This window comes from Macrobrachium rosenbergii, chromosome 54 (genome assembly GCF_040412425.1).
Source record: "Macrobrachium rosenbergii isolate ZJJX-2024 chromosome 54, ASM4041242v1, whole genome shotgun sequence".
Taxonomy (NCBI): Eukaryota; Metazoa; Arthropoda; class Malacostraca; order Decapoda; family Palaemonidae; genus Macrobrachium; species Macrobrachium rosenbergii.
In genome coordinates this window covers 22,280,072-22,296,752 of record NC_089794.1, presented here as the reverse complement: position 1 = coordinate 22,296,752, position 16,681 = coordinate 22,280,072, and the positions used below count along the sequence as shown (strand labels likewise).

General features: G+C 38.5%; 1 protein-coding gene across 6 annotated transcripts; it reads right to left on the bottom strand.

The window, feature by feature from the left end:
- Positions 1-2,165: 2,165 nt before the first annotated feature.
- LOC136834860 (sarcosine dehydrogenase, mitochondrial-like) lies at positions 2,166-14,248 on the bottom strand. 6 transcript variants are annotated; one of them, XM_067097654.1, is made up of 15 exons: positions 14,194-14,248; positions 10,287-10,422; positions 9,743-9,899; positions 8,775-8,938; positions 8,276-8,423; positions 7,743-7,931; positions 7,435-7,640; positions 6,667-6,829; positions 6,258-6,405; positions 5,857-5,995; positions 5,198-5,392; positions 4,798-4,998; positions 3,505-3,832; positions 3,132-3,256; positions 2,166-2,778 (listed from the first exon to the last, which is right to left on the bottom strand). In XM_067097654.1, exons 2-15 carry the CDS (start codon positions 10,404-10,406, stop codon positions 2,335-2,337), a joined length of 2,727 nt encoding a protein of 908 aa, XP_066953755.1. In that variant the 5' UTR covers positions 10,407-10,422; positions 14,194-14,248; the 3' UTR covers positions 2,166-2,334. The 6 variants fall into 6 exon arrangements, with proteins under 6 accessions (XP_066953755.1, XP_066953754.1, XP_066953759.1 ...); XM_067097653.1 differs by having other exon boundaries at positions 10,287-10,466; positions 14,194-14,233; XM_067097658.1 differs by having other exon boundaries at positions 10,287-10,466; positions 14,050-14,229.
- Between the last annotated feature and the right edge of the window lie 2,433 nt (positions 14,249-16,681).

The following is a 16,681-nucleotide window of genomic DNA, read 5'->3' as shown; positions in this document are numbered from 1 at the left end:
ACGACACTGATGCATTCTCTTTTTAAAAACGTTCGGGCCTTTATTTTGTTATATATTTGAAATTAATAACCGCGTTATTAAGAATTAGAAGCTCGAATGAGTCGAAACTCAAATCAAAACGTCTTAAGTTTTAAAATGAGTGTTTCGCTATAGGTGTCGCGGTCATCATCCTTCATCTGCTTGTTATGATGGGACAGATAAGATCAATGACATAAGCGAACCGAAAGAAAACTTAATTGACGAGCAATTAGATTACCCAAGAGCCGTAAAATGCGAGAAACAGATGGTTTCTCAATGGAGTAAAATCTTTTTATATTTGTATCGTCATGGCGTGTAGAGAAGAGTTGAAGGAACGAGAGGCTCCTAATGATATAAACGATTTATGATAACTTGGTAGAAGATGCGAGAATATTTATTTACACTGTACAAACAGAAACCGTATAAAGTCTCTGGTGTACAGATCACCGGTGCCATAGGCGAGGGACGATAAGCTCTTCACAATGGAAGAAGAAAAGACTTAGCTGCAGCCAAAATGGTTAAAAATAAACGAGAAAGAGAAGGGGAACAAGCTAAAATTTCTTCCTTTATATCTTCAGCTGAAAATCCTTATGGACAGAGAGACAACAAAGTTATGAGAAAAAGGCGATAAATATATAAATATGAGAGAATAGAAAATATAGCGGATACACCTGCATTCAGGAGACGTCAGCAGTGAGCAGCAATGAATTTGCTCCTCGCTTAAACAGCTGCAGATCAGAAGATTGCACACCTGCACTTGTCAAACTATTTCACGTTTTAGTTGTAGCCAAGATAAAAAATAGTAAATCTAATATTAGAACTACACAGAAAAATGATTGAATATTGCTTGAATTGAGTAAGTAATCTAGGCCAGAGGCTAATCTTACATTACTCTGAGCTAGGAACGTTAATCTCCTTCACCAACGCCCCCTCCCCCCGGCCCCCCTCTACACTCTACTCGCCACCGAAACACTTTCAGGAAACACCGGTTTCAAAATTTCCTGGAACGGAAAAACAAACAAGGAAGAACGATAATGTAATTCATTAAATACAATATATCATTTTAGCGACAAAAAAAAGCTGCTATAAGCTTGTAACAGGTTACTGGTAATAAAAAAAAAAAATGTAGGCACCTTCATACATTTGAGAACACGTGTTATAACTAAGAAAATATAATGGACATGTAATATGTGAAAAAGGAACTTCAAGTCATTAAGTATACTACAAAACACTTGTGCCACAATATTGTTATATTTTGATTATTGATGCTGAAGCTCTCTGGCGGAATGTAATGTGAAAAATCTTGATTTCGTGTCTTCTCCAGTTAAAATTCCCACCCAGCCATCTACAGTTCACACACACACACACACACACACACACACACACACACACACACACACACACACACACACACACACACATATATATATATATATATATATATATATATATATATATATATATATATAAAGACAGGATTTTGGTAGTTTTGATGGAAAATGCTGGGATTAATATTAAAAATGGGAAAATCATTGTAGATCTTGGCAAGAAAGATGTTGTATGTATTACATATCAATCACAAAACAGATTAGGAAAAAAAATCACTGTGGAGGGTTCAGAGAATTCATGGTGTATTGGGTAGTTTGTTGAGAGTAATAATTAGAAGTGCTTTTGAGGAAAATGGCGCTTGTGTGAGAATATGTGGGTGGAGGAGTGACTGGTTTAGGGGAAAAGGCGATTCTCAAATGACACAACTCAATACTCTTATGGCTAAATGATGACAAAAGTAAGAAAAAGGATAGATAAGTGATGTGGTCGTGAATCGGGTGGGAAATTGCTGAGATTTGCAAATCACAGCACTACGAGTTAGTGATGGTGATCAGAAGCTTCAGAGAAAGGTGAAAGAGGTTGTTAGTGTTTGTAAGAGGAGGAAGTTGATAGTGAATGTTAGCAAGGGTATCAGAGTAGATGGAAACTAGGAAGATGGAGCCATTTTAGAGACTGGGCAGAGATGAAAAACAGCATTTTGATGCCAAAGTTTCCTTGCCATTCAGTTCATTAACTTCAGCATCGTCTATTTGTAATCTTGTCTTAACAATTTTAATGGACAGATAAAAAAAAATGAATAGGAAGAATAATACTCTGGACTTAAAACAAATTTATTTAAGAATTATGGTGGTTGTATAAGATCATGGTGTTTTGATGGCTGGAATCACAGTAAGGTAAGGTATGGATATGAATCATGAACAGGGAATGTCGATAGGTGCAATATATTTATCACATTCTTGTAGAGTACTTGCATCCTCACAGATACACTTAGAGTTCACTGTATAATCCCTTCAATCTGAGATTCTTCGGATCAAAAGGTGCCTGAAGGTGAATTTTGGCATCCAGCAGCTCTCCCTTCGACTCGACCTTCCAGTTTCCAGTCTTCAGGAAGTTGTTTGTGACGTTTCCAGCATCAGGTCGACGCACGTAACCGTAGGCAAGGGCTCGCTCTAAAGTGAAGGCGTACTCTGCTCTTCTGACGTAGCCAACAGGTTCTCCGTCGCGCCAGATACCTTCCAGACCCCAAAGGGGCTTTGTAGGATCGTCCAGGGTGATGGTAACGATCTTCTTCTTAATGCCCTGCAGCTTCTGTTGTTCTAGGGCCTCTTTTCCCAAGAAATTGGTGTCTGTCTTCAGCTTGCAGGTGAAGGCAAGACCGGCTTCCAGTGGAGTGTCATCCGGCCGGATATCAGCGTGCCAGTGTCGATAGCCCTGGAAAAAGTGAATGATTAGATTGCTCAGGGTCGCGATATTTATTTGGTGGGCTAGGTCACTGTGGGGATCTGCTAAAAGGATGGATTAAGGTACCCACCTGACAGCTTATGTTACAGTGCTGTATGACAGATTATGGTGCACCAGTGCCCTCGACAGTTATGACGAGACTTCTGTGATGATCTCGGCTACCTTTATTAGTTTGTCAAGGGAAAATTAGATCGTGGTGGTGCCCAAAGAAGTGAGATTAAAAGCATGAAAACAAAAAGTGAAAAATGTTCTTTTCCTCAGTAAAGAATCAAATTCGTACATGGTTTACAAACAAGTACAGGCTGCTACCTGTTGAAACTCACTTTCTCACATGACAAGGAGTCTATTGCTCGGTATCCTGCATTGACCAGCCCATAGGGCTTGGTAACATTCATAATTGCTTTGTAGACTTCGACTGCAGAGCCATTAGGAATGTGGAGTTCCCATCCTGTTGGAAAAGAGGCTCAGACTGAGGAAAGATTAACACTGCCATGCTGAAGAGAGATTTATATTAAATGATGCATGTACTTGTTCATCTTTATTGGTGTTCAATGTTATTCTTGCCTTCTTCACTCAATTTCTTCGTGTGTGGAGTTTGTCCTGTTCAACCTTAACTTATTTATAGTAATAACAGCAATCACAGATCTATTCCTCAAACAAACCTTACTGAAACTAAACTCCAGACATCAGTCTTACCCAGTTCTCCCACGAAAGACAGCCTCAGCGCCCTCGCTTTGTGTCCAGCAATGTCGATGACTTTGTGCGTGGAGAATGGAAAGGCCTCGTTGCTGAAATCGTCATCAGAAACCATCTGGAGGATTCCTCTGCTGTTCGGTCCTTGCACAGACACCATGGCCATATCGTCAGTGTGATTGACCAACTGGACGTCCCATTCGTGAGTCCTTATTTCCTTCAGGATGTGTGCTAGGTTCTGCAGAGCTGCTGCACCTCCGGCTGCCAGGTAGAATCCTCGACCTTCAAATGCTGGGTCACAAGGTGACCCTTCACCGCCTTCACAGATGCTCTGATAACAGTGATGATGATAATAATTAGAGAAAAGGGATTAGAATGGCTGAAGTAATTTGGGTAAAGGTAGGGAAACACAGAAACAAAAGAGGAAAAACTGTGAAATGTTAGTACAGAAAGGCCAACTGAAAGGTGCCTTATCAAGATAAATGTTTGAGTGATCACGTTGCAGTATATTATAGAACGACATTTGGGATCTGATTTTCAGCGATGAAACTGAAACGTACTTTCCAGAATGACTTTGTGAATGATTTGGCAAAATGTGTCAATGTCGGCATTGCTTGGACCTTGCCCTGAGCTTTGCATTAAGTGGCCATTAATTGCAAAAAAGAAGAAGCTATGCATGTTCATGAAGGTAATGTTGTGCGAACAAAAACACGTGGAACTTTAGTTTTGCCATTTGTATTAGCCGCTTAGTGCAAAGTTTGGAGGCAAAGTACTAGGAGAATACGGTCGGAAAACACGCTCACATGACATGGTCTTGAGAGTTATCGTAAGTAGGATGAATGGAGCTGCATTGCTTTCTTCATCCTACACTGGCTTTGTAAAGTCCCCGCTCAACGGGTTTTCTATAGTGAACCTCCCGTTTTCTACGGTGCCTTTCCCATGAACTTAGGTCACGCTAAAAAGCCTTATTTTATCTATGTAAAATTGTATCTGTTACTTATTCATTTGTGCCTGTTTGCGTTGTACATGTCTCAGAAGAGTATTGTGTCCATTCTTGTAATTTTATTTTTACATGTTATTTGTATTTACCTGTCCTGTTTTACATTGAGAACAATTGACCTTGGGTCACCTGTATCCTATTGTAAGTCTTTGTATGACGTCCGCATGCCGCTTTATATAAGCAGCCTGCTCTCTCAATAAACCAGCAGTACATGTCCACCTGCTCTCTTCTTTAGCACCTCTCACAGCTTCAAGTTAATTCAGTGTCAGGGAATAACAAAAATAAGTCAAACGTACCACTGTTAAGTCAGCTTCGATGCCTCCACGTTTATTGAGCATGCAAGTGTAGACAGTCGTGCCAGTGTCCCTGCTGACGTCGGCAGAAAAGAGCCAATCAGCTGCCTTCTGGGCATCAGGTCCTGTGATGTAGAATTTACCAAAGTAGGACATATCAAACACAGCTGCTGCGTTACGGCATGCCAGGCACTCCTTCTGGATCTGAGATTAAAGAATGAGCATAGATGGGACTAATTATTTTCATACATCTGATTTCTTAAAAGTAGGTTACCAGGCCACAGTAAGAAACCTTCAGATTTACTGGCCATGGCTCTATTACTTCTACCATCTCCAGTGTGAATAAAAACTAGTGTTGTGAGAATGATTCATGAAGACAAATAAATTAAATAATCTTACTGACCAGGTCATGATGTTTTGGGAAGTCAAACGAATAATCAGCTGTCAGAGCTGTGCTGTAACTCTGGTCTGTGTTTAGAGGGGTTCCGTAGGCTCCATACCAGTCATATGGCTGCGTTGGAGTGGGGGCTAAATTGAACCACCCGGGTCGTTCCCATCCATGTCGTTCTTGGAACACACAGCCTTGCTCCTCTAGGATCTAAGATCGAGATGATGTTCAGTGAATGCTAATGTTCAAGTCTCTTTTGGATGTTTTAATGCATCCAGGGTACAGTAAAGGTGCGCCCACACCACAGTCAAATATGTATTAAACAGATTTCAGTAACTTATCACACACACATCATGAACAGGTTGAATACAAGTTGGTTTATTGGTAGTCCTAACCACTTCTTCATAAGACAGTCCAGCACTGACCAATGATTCGTTCTCCCCTTATAGTCACTGACTTGTTTTAAACCCGTTTTTTATATATTTTTGGCAAGTTGTCGATATGTGTTTATGTCATGTCTTACTGCAGTGTGGGTGCACCCTTAGCATGAAAAAGTCAAATTTGCTTGACAAATATTCTCCTTGCTGCAGTGAATGGAATCTGATATTTTCTCGAGGAATTTGTCACAGACAAGAAATTGAGTATGATATCAAGAGGAGCAACAGCTTACCTACCTCGTGCAGGGGCGACAGTCTTTTGTTTCGACCAGCCAGTGGTTCATCATGAGGGAAGACGATGCTGTAGTTCTTGGCGTAAGATTCGTGAGATCTTGCCAAGACCCAGTCTCTGTCTGAGTTCAGGGAGGTGTGGAATCTGATGAAAAGGTAGGATCAGCATGCTTGTAGAACTGTATTTAGTTTATCAACAAAGAAAAACAATTTTTTATTTTTTTGTTTGTTCTGGGTTTTCTGTTGTTGATCAGAATCAGAGGAACACCAAAGCATGTTAGGAATCTAAAAACTGTAATATCCATCATGCCTTTTCATTTAATTTGCTTTTACTTGATCAGTGATAAAGTAAAACTGAGTACATTCCTCCCTTTAACTGAATGACCAAAGAAAATAATCTCTCCCACCTCCTGATGTCATATCCGAACATATCGACGTCAGGCCTGCCATGAGCAACCCACTTGGCTGTCTGGTCCCCACAACCACCACCCAACATCATGCCAGCACTGTTGAAGCCACAACAGTGGAAGAACCCTTGGATGTGAGGGTCTTCACCTGTTGGTTTATTTTTGGAAAGATGATTAGAACCTATTTATGAAAATATACATCTATGCCTCTTTCATGCCTGCAAAACTGTGTTCCAGTGTTTGCTGATAACTGAGTGAATAGCACTTTTGTACTTTAGATGTATGTGGTTAGAAGAAAATAACACTAGTGAATGACCAAACATAGGCAGTGGGTTTAATTCTCAAAATGTTATATAGTTCCCTCAATCATCACAAGAAACCAAATCTACAAGTTACCTGCTGTTCTTACCCATCAGCGGCTTATGGTCTGGTGTGAATGACTCTGGACCGCAGACCGTGGATTTGATTCCTGTCTTTTCTAAGACAGGAACCCTGTTTATAGCACCATGGATGTGCGCACTAAAGACATTCCAGTCCAGCTCGTATAAGCCGAAAGCGAAGTCCTTATCTAACTGGGGTAACATCCAAAAAGCCTGATATTAAAGCTTGTTCAGAGGCTGCTGTCAAAGTTCAAAATCCCCTTTGAGATCACAACAGACTCTTAAAAGCCAGCTGCATGGAGATTGTCTTTGGATGGTTAATCAGTTATTTCACTGAATTTAGTAAAAATGATTGCTGGAGTGCAAAACGTGACAATGATTATGGGTTAAATATGCTTAGAAATATCTCCAAATATTTTTCAAGCATTCATGCACAGCACAGCTCAATTAAGTATTAATGTTAGTGTCAACTGTGAAGTAAAGTATTAATTCTTTGTTGCATCTTGTTTATGCCTGTTCTAGAGGGAGATTGTAACTATACAGTTTCATTGCTTTATGAACTATATCTTGAATTATGCCAGCAAATGTGCCCAAGCATATGTTAGGAGTCTGCTGTATACAGCATTTAGAGGACTCATTTTATCCATGAGACCTAATCTGGAATGCTTGGTCATGAACAAAATGTGGCACAATTAATTCCATAATTCAGCACCTTTGTATCATATGGAAAAGCAAAGGCTTGCCAGATATTCCAAATCACAGTTCAAAAGAGCTTTAGGCTTACATGGAATACTCACTTTCTCCAGTAATATGGGATCTTTCTCGTAACCTCCAATGGATAAAGCATCACCCTGAAGCCTTAGGTAGACCGAGGCGTCGTGATCGCGTACGTTAGGCATGTTCTCAATCCCCTCAATTCTCTCTGTTACTATGTAGGCGTGTTTCATGGGGACCAACGGAATCTCCACACCAACCATCTGGGCAATGCTACTGGCCCAGGCACCTTGAACCGAAGAGAACGAGGAGACCACTCTTAGAAACTAGACCTATGTACTGTACAACGATTGTATCATCATTACAGCCTGATGGTACTAGCTAGTCTTACCTGTGGCATTGACAACTGCGTTGGTTTTGATGACACCATAAGGAGTGTGAACTTCGCTGACCTTTTTACCGCCCAGAAGTGTGTCTACAGTTTGGATGCTAATAACCGGGCAGTTTTCGATTACTTTAGCACCTGACCTCGTCGCTGAACGGGTCAGTGCCGTGCAAAAACCCGCTGGATCCACCGTACCTGAAGAGAGATAATGATTTAATTCGCATTTTTGTTTTCTCTTGGCTTATTGGACTGGCAGACAGCGAATGTGAAGCACATAAACTGGAGTGACATGAGGTTGTAAATAAACGGTTTTGGGAGACTGAATACACCAAGAGACTTTGAGAAATGGGGGAAGGTAGAAATGATAAGAATAAATGTGCTAAACTAGGACTACAGATTAGATGGAACTCAAGATCTGTAAAACTGAATGGATAAGAAGTTCTAATCTGGACAAAGGGTTGGATAAGAGCCTGCAAGACTGAAGATTACTTATGACTATCATGGCCATCGAAATGACGACCATTACTAGAATTATTTACCATCTCCCGGGCAGTAGAGAGTTCCTACGATGTCCTCCTTGTTGATGAGAGGGTAAAGCTTCTTCGTCTCCGTTGGGTCGAGAATGTGGCTCTCTATTCCTTGGGTTCTTCCCATCGTTAAAAGGCGTTTGTACTCGTCCAGTCGTGGCTGGAGGAGAAGAAGAAGAAGAAGAAGAAGAAGAAGAAGAAGAAGAAGAAGAAGAAGAAGAAGAAGAAATATATCAGTTAGTGAATCCAAAAGTAACATATGAATGAGCATTGTATCTTCCAGTAACTTTAGTACTCTGATTGATTTCTATAAACGGCGGGAAATTCGTAAACAAAACCAAAATATGAATTAAAAATGTATTGTTTTCATGTCCTCTTTAAATAAAGCTGTATAAAAATAACAGTTTATTGAAGTAAAGCTTCATATTTAGTGTTATTGTATTCAATCTGCTGTCCGCAACAGCAGCCTGTTTGAAGGATATTTTAGTGAGTAGGAACTATTACTGTTTACTTTGCTAGAGGCGATGAAAAGCCCGCCATTGTTAATCCACCCTGGATTGACGCCTGTCTCCCCTTCCAGTCGAATGAGCAATTCCCTGGTTGTGTTAATCAGGTGGATTTCGGTGTCACTCGGTCTAAGGCGCCATAGCAACCCTGCAGTATGCCAGGTAGTTCCTGGAAGAGAGAGAGAGAGAGAGAGAGAGAGAGAGAGAGAGAGAGAGAGAGAGAGAGAGAGAGAGAGAGAGAGAGAGAGAGAGATTTATTACATTCTTCAAAAGCAATAATTCTCCAGATTTTGCTTCCTATGTGAGCCAGTACATCTTCGGCCTAATGCTAGACCTATGCATTAAGCTCAGTGACTAACTGTACAGAGCAGAGAATTTGACCCAAAATGATAATCATTTAGAAATTTTCTTTATTCTCTCTGTCTTGCAAGTGTGAAAAGTTCCCTTTCTATTTTTGTGTTCCTTGCAAATTAGGTCAGAGTCTGGCTGACTTACAGTGCATTAAACTGACAAAAAAGTAGGCTACTTTGCCATGGACTTTGTTACTCTTGTTACTTTGCTAGGAAGGGCGGATCCACGGCACCGAATTTAAGCTATCGTACCACTGGGCATGTTAAAAAAAATCCTTAGTCACTAAGTAGGTTTACAATAAAGAATATCAATTGAGGGTAACACCCTGTGATAATAATGCCAGAGAATGTAGGTACCTGCTCCTTGAAAAGTTGCTGGTTGATGGGCAGTTACCCAGTAAATTGCAAAAAAATGTGAAAATCTGACAAAATGTGGCCCCTAAGAAACCAGAAAATTTATTTTTTCTGAAAACGGAAAAATCTAACAAAACTTTGGGTCCCATTAAAACAAAAAATGAACTTTTTTTTCTGAAAGTGAAAGAACCTGACAGAACTTTGGACCCTAAGAAACAAAAACGAAAGTCTTCCTGAAAGGTCACCTTAACTGACTTATACTACGATACCTGATGTGATCTTGTTCGCTTCCAAGAGAACTGCGTTGGTGATACCTAGTCTCACAAGGTGATACAAGGTATTGCAGCCCAGGGATCCTCCGCCGATGACTACCACATCGGTCTGTTCTGGCAAACATCGAGGACTGTCTGTGAAGGAATCCCGGTCCTGTGTGGAGAAATACTCTTAGCACAATCTCTCGTATTGATAGAAAATTTAGCTGCATACTTTTTCCAGAAATATAACTGTCAGTTTTGCTGACTGGAAGATAAATATTGACCCAGAATCGCTAGTTTAATTCCTCTTGTTGTATTTGGAAGGTTTGGTGAGCCAGAATGCAGCACTATAAGGATAAAAGCAATTGAAGTCTGTTCAGCATGAGTAATGAACATCACACAGGCCTAGTTAATCCAAGAGATATTTACAGTATCATTTCTTGAAAAAGGTCTAAACAAAGTGACCACGCTGGACAGTGATATTTGCCTGGCACTGTGCAAATATTTCACGTATACGTATTCAGTATGCAAAAAGAAACGAGCTTTGCAATAAACGTACTTTGATGGTCGTTTTGTAAGGCACTCCCTCCTTGGGTGCGTGATTTCCAGAACTGGTGGCACTTCTGGTGAAGGCTGGATTCCACAGCCGACGCTGCCAACGGAATGTTGCCGCCAGCATTTTGTGTTCTGGTTGCCTGAAGTTTAATCGTGGATTTGAATGATTATTTTCCTATTTTATCTGTGGGTATTGATAACATAACATTCTAAATACCTTCTGCAACTACCTGGTGGTCATCTGGAGAGTGAACTCTCAAATAGGCATAATGGATGTTAAGAAAAGAAAAGTCATTTGATTTGAAAGCCGCGGGGGGGGGGGGGGGAAGCTGGCTTTGCTGTTGGGCTGTTTCTAAAAGTCTCTTAAACAATAGCAATAACTTTAGGAAACAAGTATAAAATGCGCCGAAGTTTCTTCGGTGCAATCAAGTCTTCCGTACAGCCGCTACAGCGTATAATCAATCAAGGCCACCGAAAATAGATCTATCTTTCGGTGGTCTCGGTATAATACTGTATGAGCCGCGGCCCATGAAACTTTAACCGCGGACCTGTGGTGGCCTATCCTATATCGTTGCCAGAAGCACGATCATGTCTAAATTAAACCTTAAATAAAATAAAAACTACTGAGGCTAGAGGGCTGCAATTTGGTATGTTTGATGATTGGAGGGTGGATGATGAACATACCAATTTGCAGCCCTCTAGCCTCAGTGGTTTTTAAGATCTGAGGGCGGACAGAAAAAATCAATAAAGCACCTGTGCATGTGGATAATGGATCTTTGGCTAATGCTAAATCTATATATATATATATATATATATATATATATATATATATATATATATATATATATATATATATATATATATATATATATATATATATATATATATATATATATATATATATATATATATATATATATATATATATAAATGTATGTATGTATGTATGTGCATGTGTGTGTGTGTTTGTGTGTGTATGTGCCAGCATAACTCTGAAACGCACTGAGCAATTTCAACCAAACTTGGTATATTGTGACATACTATCTAGAAATCAGCAGTGCGGGCGTAAGGCATCACTAGTCATCTAGTACTCATATAAAAGCACTCGTTAGGACCACCAAAAAGTCGATGATTGGTATCCAACGTGTTTGTGATGCATGTGCAATTAGTTGAAGACGTGTTTGTGACTTGTTATAATGCAATGCGAACGCCCCCTTACAGCAGTACATCAATTTCTCTGGTGTATGAACTTATGAAATACGTTGAAATACCTTCCTTGAATGTGGTGCATTTTCAGTTAGATGTCGAAATGAATATTAAGTGTGAACTGCATATAGGCTAAAAATTATGCAGAATTCCTGTTGGCTGTGGTACGTCTAAAAATGCTCAAGCGTGGGCTGTACTTGAGAATGATATTTGTTACTTATATTTGTTACTTATCAGAAGCTGAGTTGCTACTTCTGGGAATTACTTATAGGGATAAGTAAGATTTGCCATTTTTATCTTCACTGATATTTTAACAGTTAAATAAACGACATTTTTTTTTTCAGAACACTTCGTGTTGTCTTGCTAGACAACCATTCAACCACCTTTATTTCTTATTGATTTCAGTTTAAAAAAAAAAAATATATTTTTTTTTACCGTCAGTGGCGTATATGATATTTTCTAGAGTAGATATACGTAATATATGATGAAATGATTACGCTATGAAGTTCACTTCAAAAGATTTACGAAAGAAGGGCGCAAGTGTTGGGATGGGCCGAAATAAACCTTTGAATGCCTTGTGAACGCTTGGCTGCTTACTTGCAAGAAGAAGAAGAAGAAGAAGAAGAAGAAGAAGAAGAAGAAGAAGAAGAAGAAGGAATAGATAAATGGCCGAATAAACAAAACTGAGTCCCTTCGTTTCCTCATGTTTCAAAGACTTTGTATTGTGTGTATGCAGTGAGAAGAAGAAGAAGAAGAAGAAGAAGAAGAAGAAGAAGAAAGAGGACGTCGAAGAATATGAACAAAGCAAGGCAACAACAACTGTCTGTCCCAGGAAGCCTGTAACCTCCAGTAAGGTCACCTGAGGTAATAACAGGTTTTGCCTGGGAATCAACTTCAGTCAAACCTCGAGGCACCTCAGACCACCTTTGATAAGTTACGCTGAAATCGGGTGGAGATTTTCCAGCCTTTTTTTTTTTGGGGGAGGGGAGGGTCGTGTTTTTTAGTTATTGTACCAAATGACTAGTTTTTTTTTTTTTTTTGGGGGCTTTTGCTTATGTTGTTTCGTGTGTGGGTAAGTGTCGGATGGAAAGTTTATATATATTATATATATATGTATAATTATTAATATATGTGTGTATGTATATATATATATATATATATATATATATATATATATATATATATATATATATATATATATATATATAGCCTACTTATTATTATCATGTACAAAGACACAGTGCATAATAATAATAATAACAATAATAATAATAATATTATTATTATTATTATTATTATTATTATTATTATTATTATTATTATTATTATTATTATTATATACACAGACACTCTACAACGATCTAGAATCGTGTTGACACCTAAAGCATATTTCTTAACCAGCAGGCTTCAAGTGGCCTTCAGGCGCCGCCAGGTAAACTGATCAATAATTTCGGGGGCCAGATGACGTCACAGTGACTTGACATTTCGCGAGGTGTCCACTAGCTTTTGAAGGGGGTCATCATCATCATCATCATCATTATTATTATTATTATTATTATTATTATTATTATTATTATTATTGTGTATAGATTCGCATGGTAGATGCTATATCATTATTTTGATTTTTTATAGTAGTTTGTTCCAACAAAGGAGGTATTTTTATATAATATAATAAATATAATATTAGTCTTTCTCTTCTTAGCACACACTATATATATATATATATATATATATATATATATATATATATATATATATATATATATATATATATATATATATATGTATATACATATACTGTACAGGTATACAGTATATATATATATATATATATATATATATATATATATATATATATATATATATAAACATACATATATATACATATAATGTATATACAAATGTGTGTATATATATATATATATATATACACACACACAGTGTGTGTATGTATGTATGCACTATTCACAACTACCCTTCAAACTTAGAAAAAAAGATAAAAAAATAATTTGCAAACGGAGCAATGTTGACGGTTACGAAGCCGCACACCCACCCGGAGATTCCTCCCACGCTTAAGACATTTTTAGGTCTATAATTCCCCCTTAATCATTCGCATGACGTGGATCGTACATTTTACTGAAGTATTTACTATTTGGGTAGAATATATTTACTCTTTAATGATACGTTCGAGTAAGTATATTAGACTTAAATGTTTTTGTATCGACCCCACACACACCCACACACACACACAAGAAGAATATTGAACACTGAATATATTTATCTTTCACGTTCTGTTCAAGTAAATATTTTCGATGTGAATGCCTTTCCCTGCCCACCTCCCCCCAACACACAAGAAGAATGCCATTCTCTGAATATGTTTATCTTTAACGTTCAGTTCAAATAAACACATTTGATCCGGATGTCTTTTCACCCCGCAAACAAAAGAAGAACGATGTCGAATATATTCAACTTTCATGCGCTGTTCGAGAGTCAACACTTCGACTCCAGAGTCTCTCCCAGCACACAAACACGCTAAGAGAAATGTCTCTCCCTGTTTGTACCTTCGTAGCCTAAGCCAGAATGGCTCCTAACGAGAAATACCAACTCCCAAATTCCCGGTCTCTTCTAGGCCCACTCTCAGCCGGAACTCTGCGATAATAAGTGAAAAGATCCGAAGGTGTATCTCAAGTACAGAACGCACGTACACTCTACCTCTCTCCCACCACGGCTGTCACACTACTGACGACTGAAGTTCCAGCACAGGGTTCCCAGATGTATCAGACCAAATTATCGTACCAAACCTCTTCAAATTATCGTTTTTTGATGAGCATTATCGTACATTTTTCATTTCATAATATGACTGTATTTCACCTTCAAAAACACAAAAACAAAAACAAGCAAATTAAAAGTGCTGAAGTTCAGCAGGTCTATAAGAATGTACAGACTCGGAAGAATGGAAAGATTTTCCAAGGAAAGTCGAGGCAAAAGGGATAACCAAGAAGTGTATGGCTCCCAGGAGACAGTGACTGACCTACGGATTAAAAGGGTAGAAGATAATGGATATAGGCCTTTCAAACTCCAGATAAGTGCATTTGGCAGCGTGGGGACAATGCCTAAATCGCCAAGAAGGAACCGATAGACTTTAGGAAGAACCAAAACAAGTTGAAACATGGACCTCCCATTCGAATCGCTGCCAATTCTTCCTAATTCCAGACTCACACGTCTTCATTAAAAGTGCTGAAATATCGCAGATGTGGCAAGACGTAGCCACGTCTGCTGCCTGGCAGGTCAGTTTATAGGATTAATGTCTTTGGATGTTTTGGATTAAGCCGGCCTTCTGCCGACTCAGGCCCTTGCTCATGCCGCCTGTAGCACCCACAAGGGAATACCCTCTCAGATATTCATATGCGGAAGTGATTCACAAGGTTATCAAGATTTCAAATAAGAAAGAGAATCAAAGCCTTATAGCAAAATTTCTACATAGCTTTAGTATTTATCAATTACAATCATAGATATATTTTATTAAAATTTTTAATGATACATAAACAACAGCGATATACTCTGTAAAATTATTTTAAATATTACAATATGCATAGTCCCGATGCTTTACAGCCTTGAATATTCTAAATTGCTGTAAGTTGACAAAAAGGTTCAAATTATCGCACATTTTCAGTAATTATCTTAAATATATCGGAAATTATCGTATATCGTACACACGTTATCGTTTATCGTACAGAGGGTCAAATTATCGTACTTGTACGATAATTATCGTACGTCTGGGAACCCTGTTCCAGCAGGGCAGCTGGAAGAAGAAGAGGAAGAACAGGAAGAAGAAGGAGCAGCAGGACACTACCGAGGTTCCAGCAGCGCTTCGTGGCCGCCATCGAAAGTAATAGAAGAAGAAGAAGAAGAGGCAGTTCCATGTTTCTGTTGTGGGTCAGTCGGCGCTGAGTTCGATCGATGTGGATCGCTAAGCGTTTTGATTTATGTATTACCACATCGCCAACAGCAGCTACAACTGAGCCCAGTCTGTTCTTTTCCAGTACGAGCGAGTGATTAAAATACACATACACAAACACACACACACACACACATACACACGATAAGGACAGAACATTCCTTGAAAGCTTGTAAATTTTTTTCAATAAGTTTAAATTGTGCAAGTGATTAAGTTTAATATATATATATATATATATATATATATATATATATATATATATATATATATATATATATATATATATATATTTACACACACACACACACACACACACATATATATATATATATATATATATATATATATATATATATATATATATATATATATATATATATATATATACATGTATTTTGACAAAGTCTCCTTGACTTAAGTGTAAAATGTGTAAACTATATGGTAGCATAAGTTTTTGTATACAAGAAGTGATGGTATGTAACAGTGATGTACAAGAAACATTCTGTGTTATAATGATAATTATCAAAATATAATTTGTAATGTTAGATCTCACAAGAATTAATAACGTAATATAAAAAGGAGATTACATCATTCAGCAATCATATGGTGTTTTAATTTTTTTTTTTGTTCGGAGCGTTTATCATGTGGTCCCATGTTCTTGGAGATTTTGTCACGTAGACAGACGAGCCACGAGGTTCAGGGTTTGTCATGCAAGCATTTTCTTGTTGGAAGGCACGGAATGATTGTGCTCAAAGAGAGAGGTACCACGTGGGTTTCTAGACATGTACCGTTCTGTCTTAGAGTCACGGGGTTGGATGGAAAGTATTGGACAAAAGCGCTTGTAAGTTACATCATCTAAACTCTGATCGTGTACCGTATGTCTTTAGTCAAGTCAGCCCTTTGTTGGCCGACTCGGTTGAGCTTCAGACTGTCACTCGATGGGCCGGAGTTCAATTCCCGCGGCCGGCTGATGAAGAGTTAGAGGAATTTATTTCTGGTGATAGAAATTAATTTCTCGCTATAATGTGGTTCGCATTCCACAATAAGCTGTAGGTCCCGTTGCTAAGTAACCAATTGGTTCTTAGCCACGTAAAATAAAGTCTAATCCTTCGGGCCAGCCCTAGGAGAGCTGTTAATCAGCTCAGTGGTCTGGTAAAACTAAGGTATACTTAACTTTTTTAGTCAAGTCACGAGATGAGATGAAACATTTTGCAGTGAAGATGACGCCATTTAGT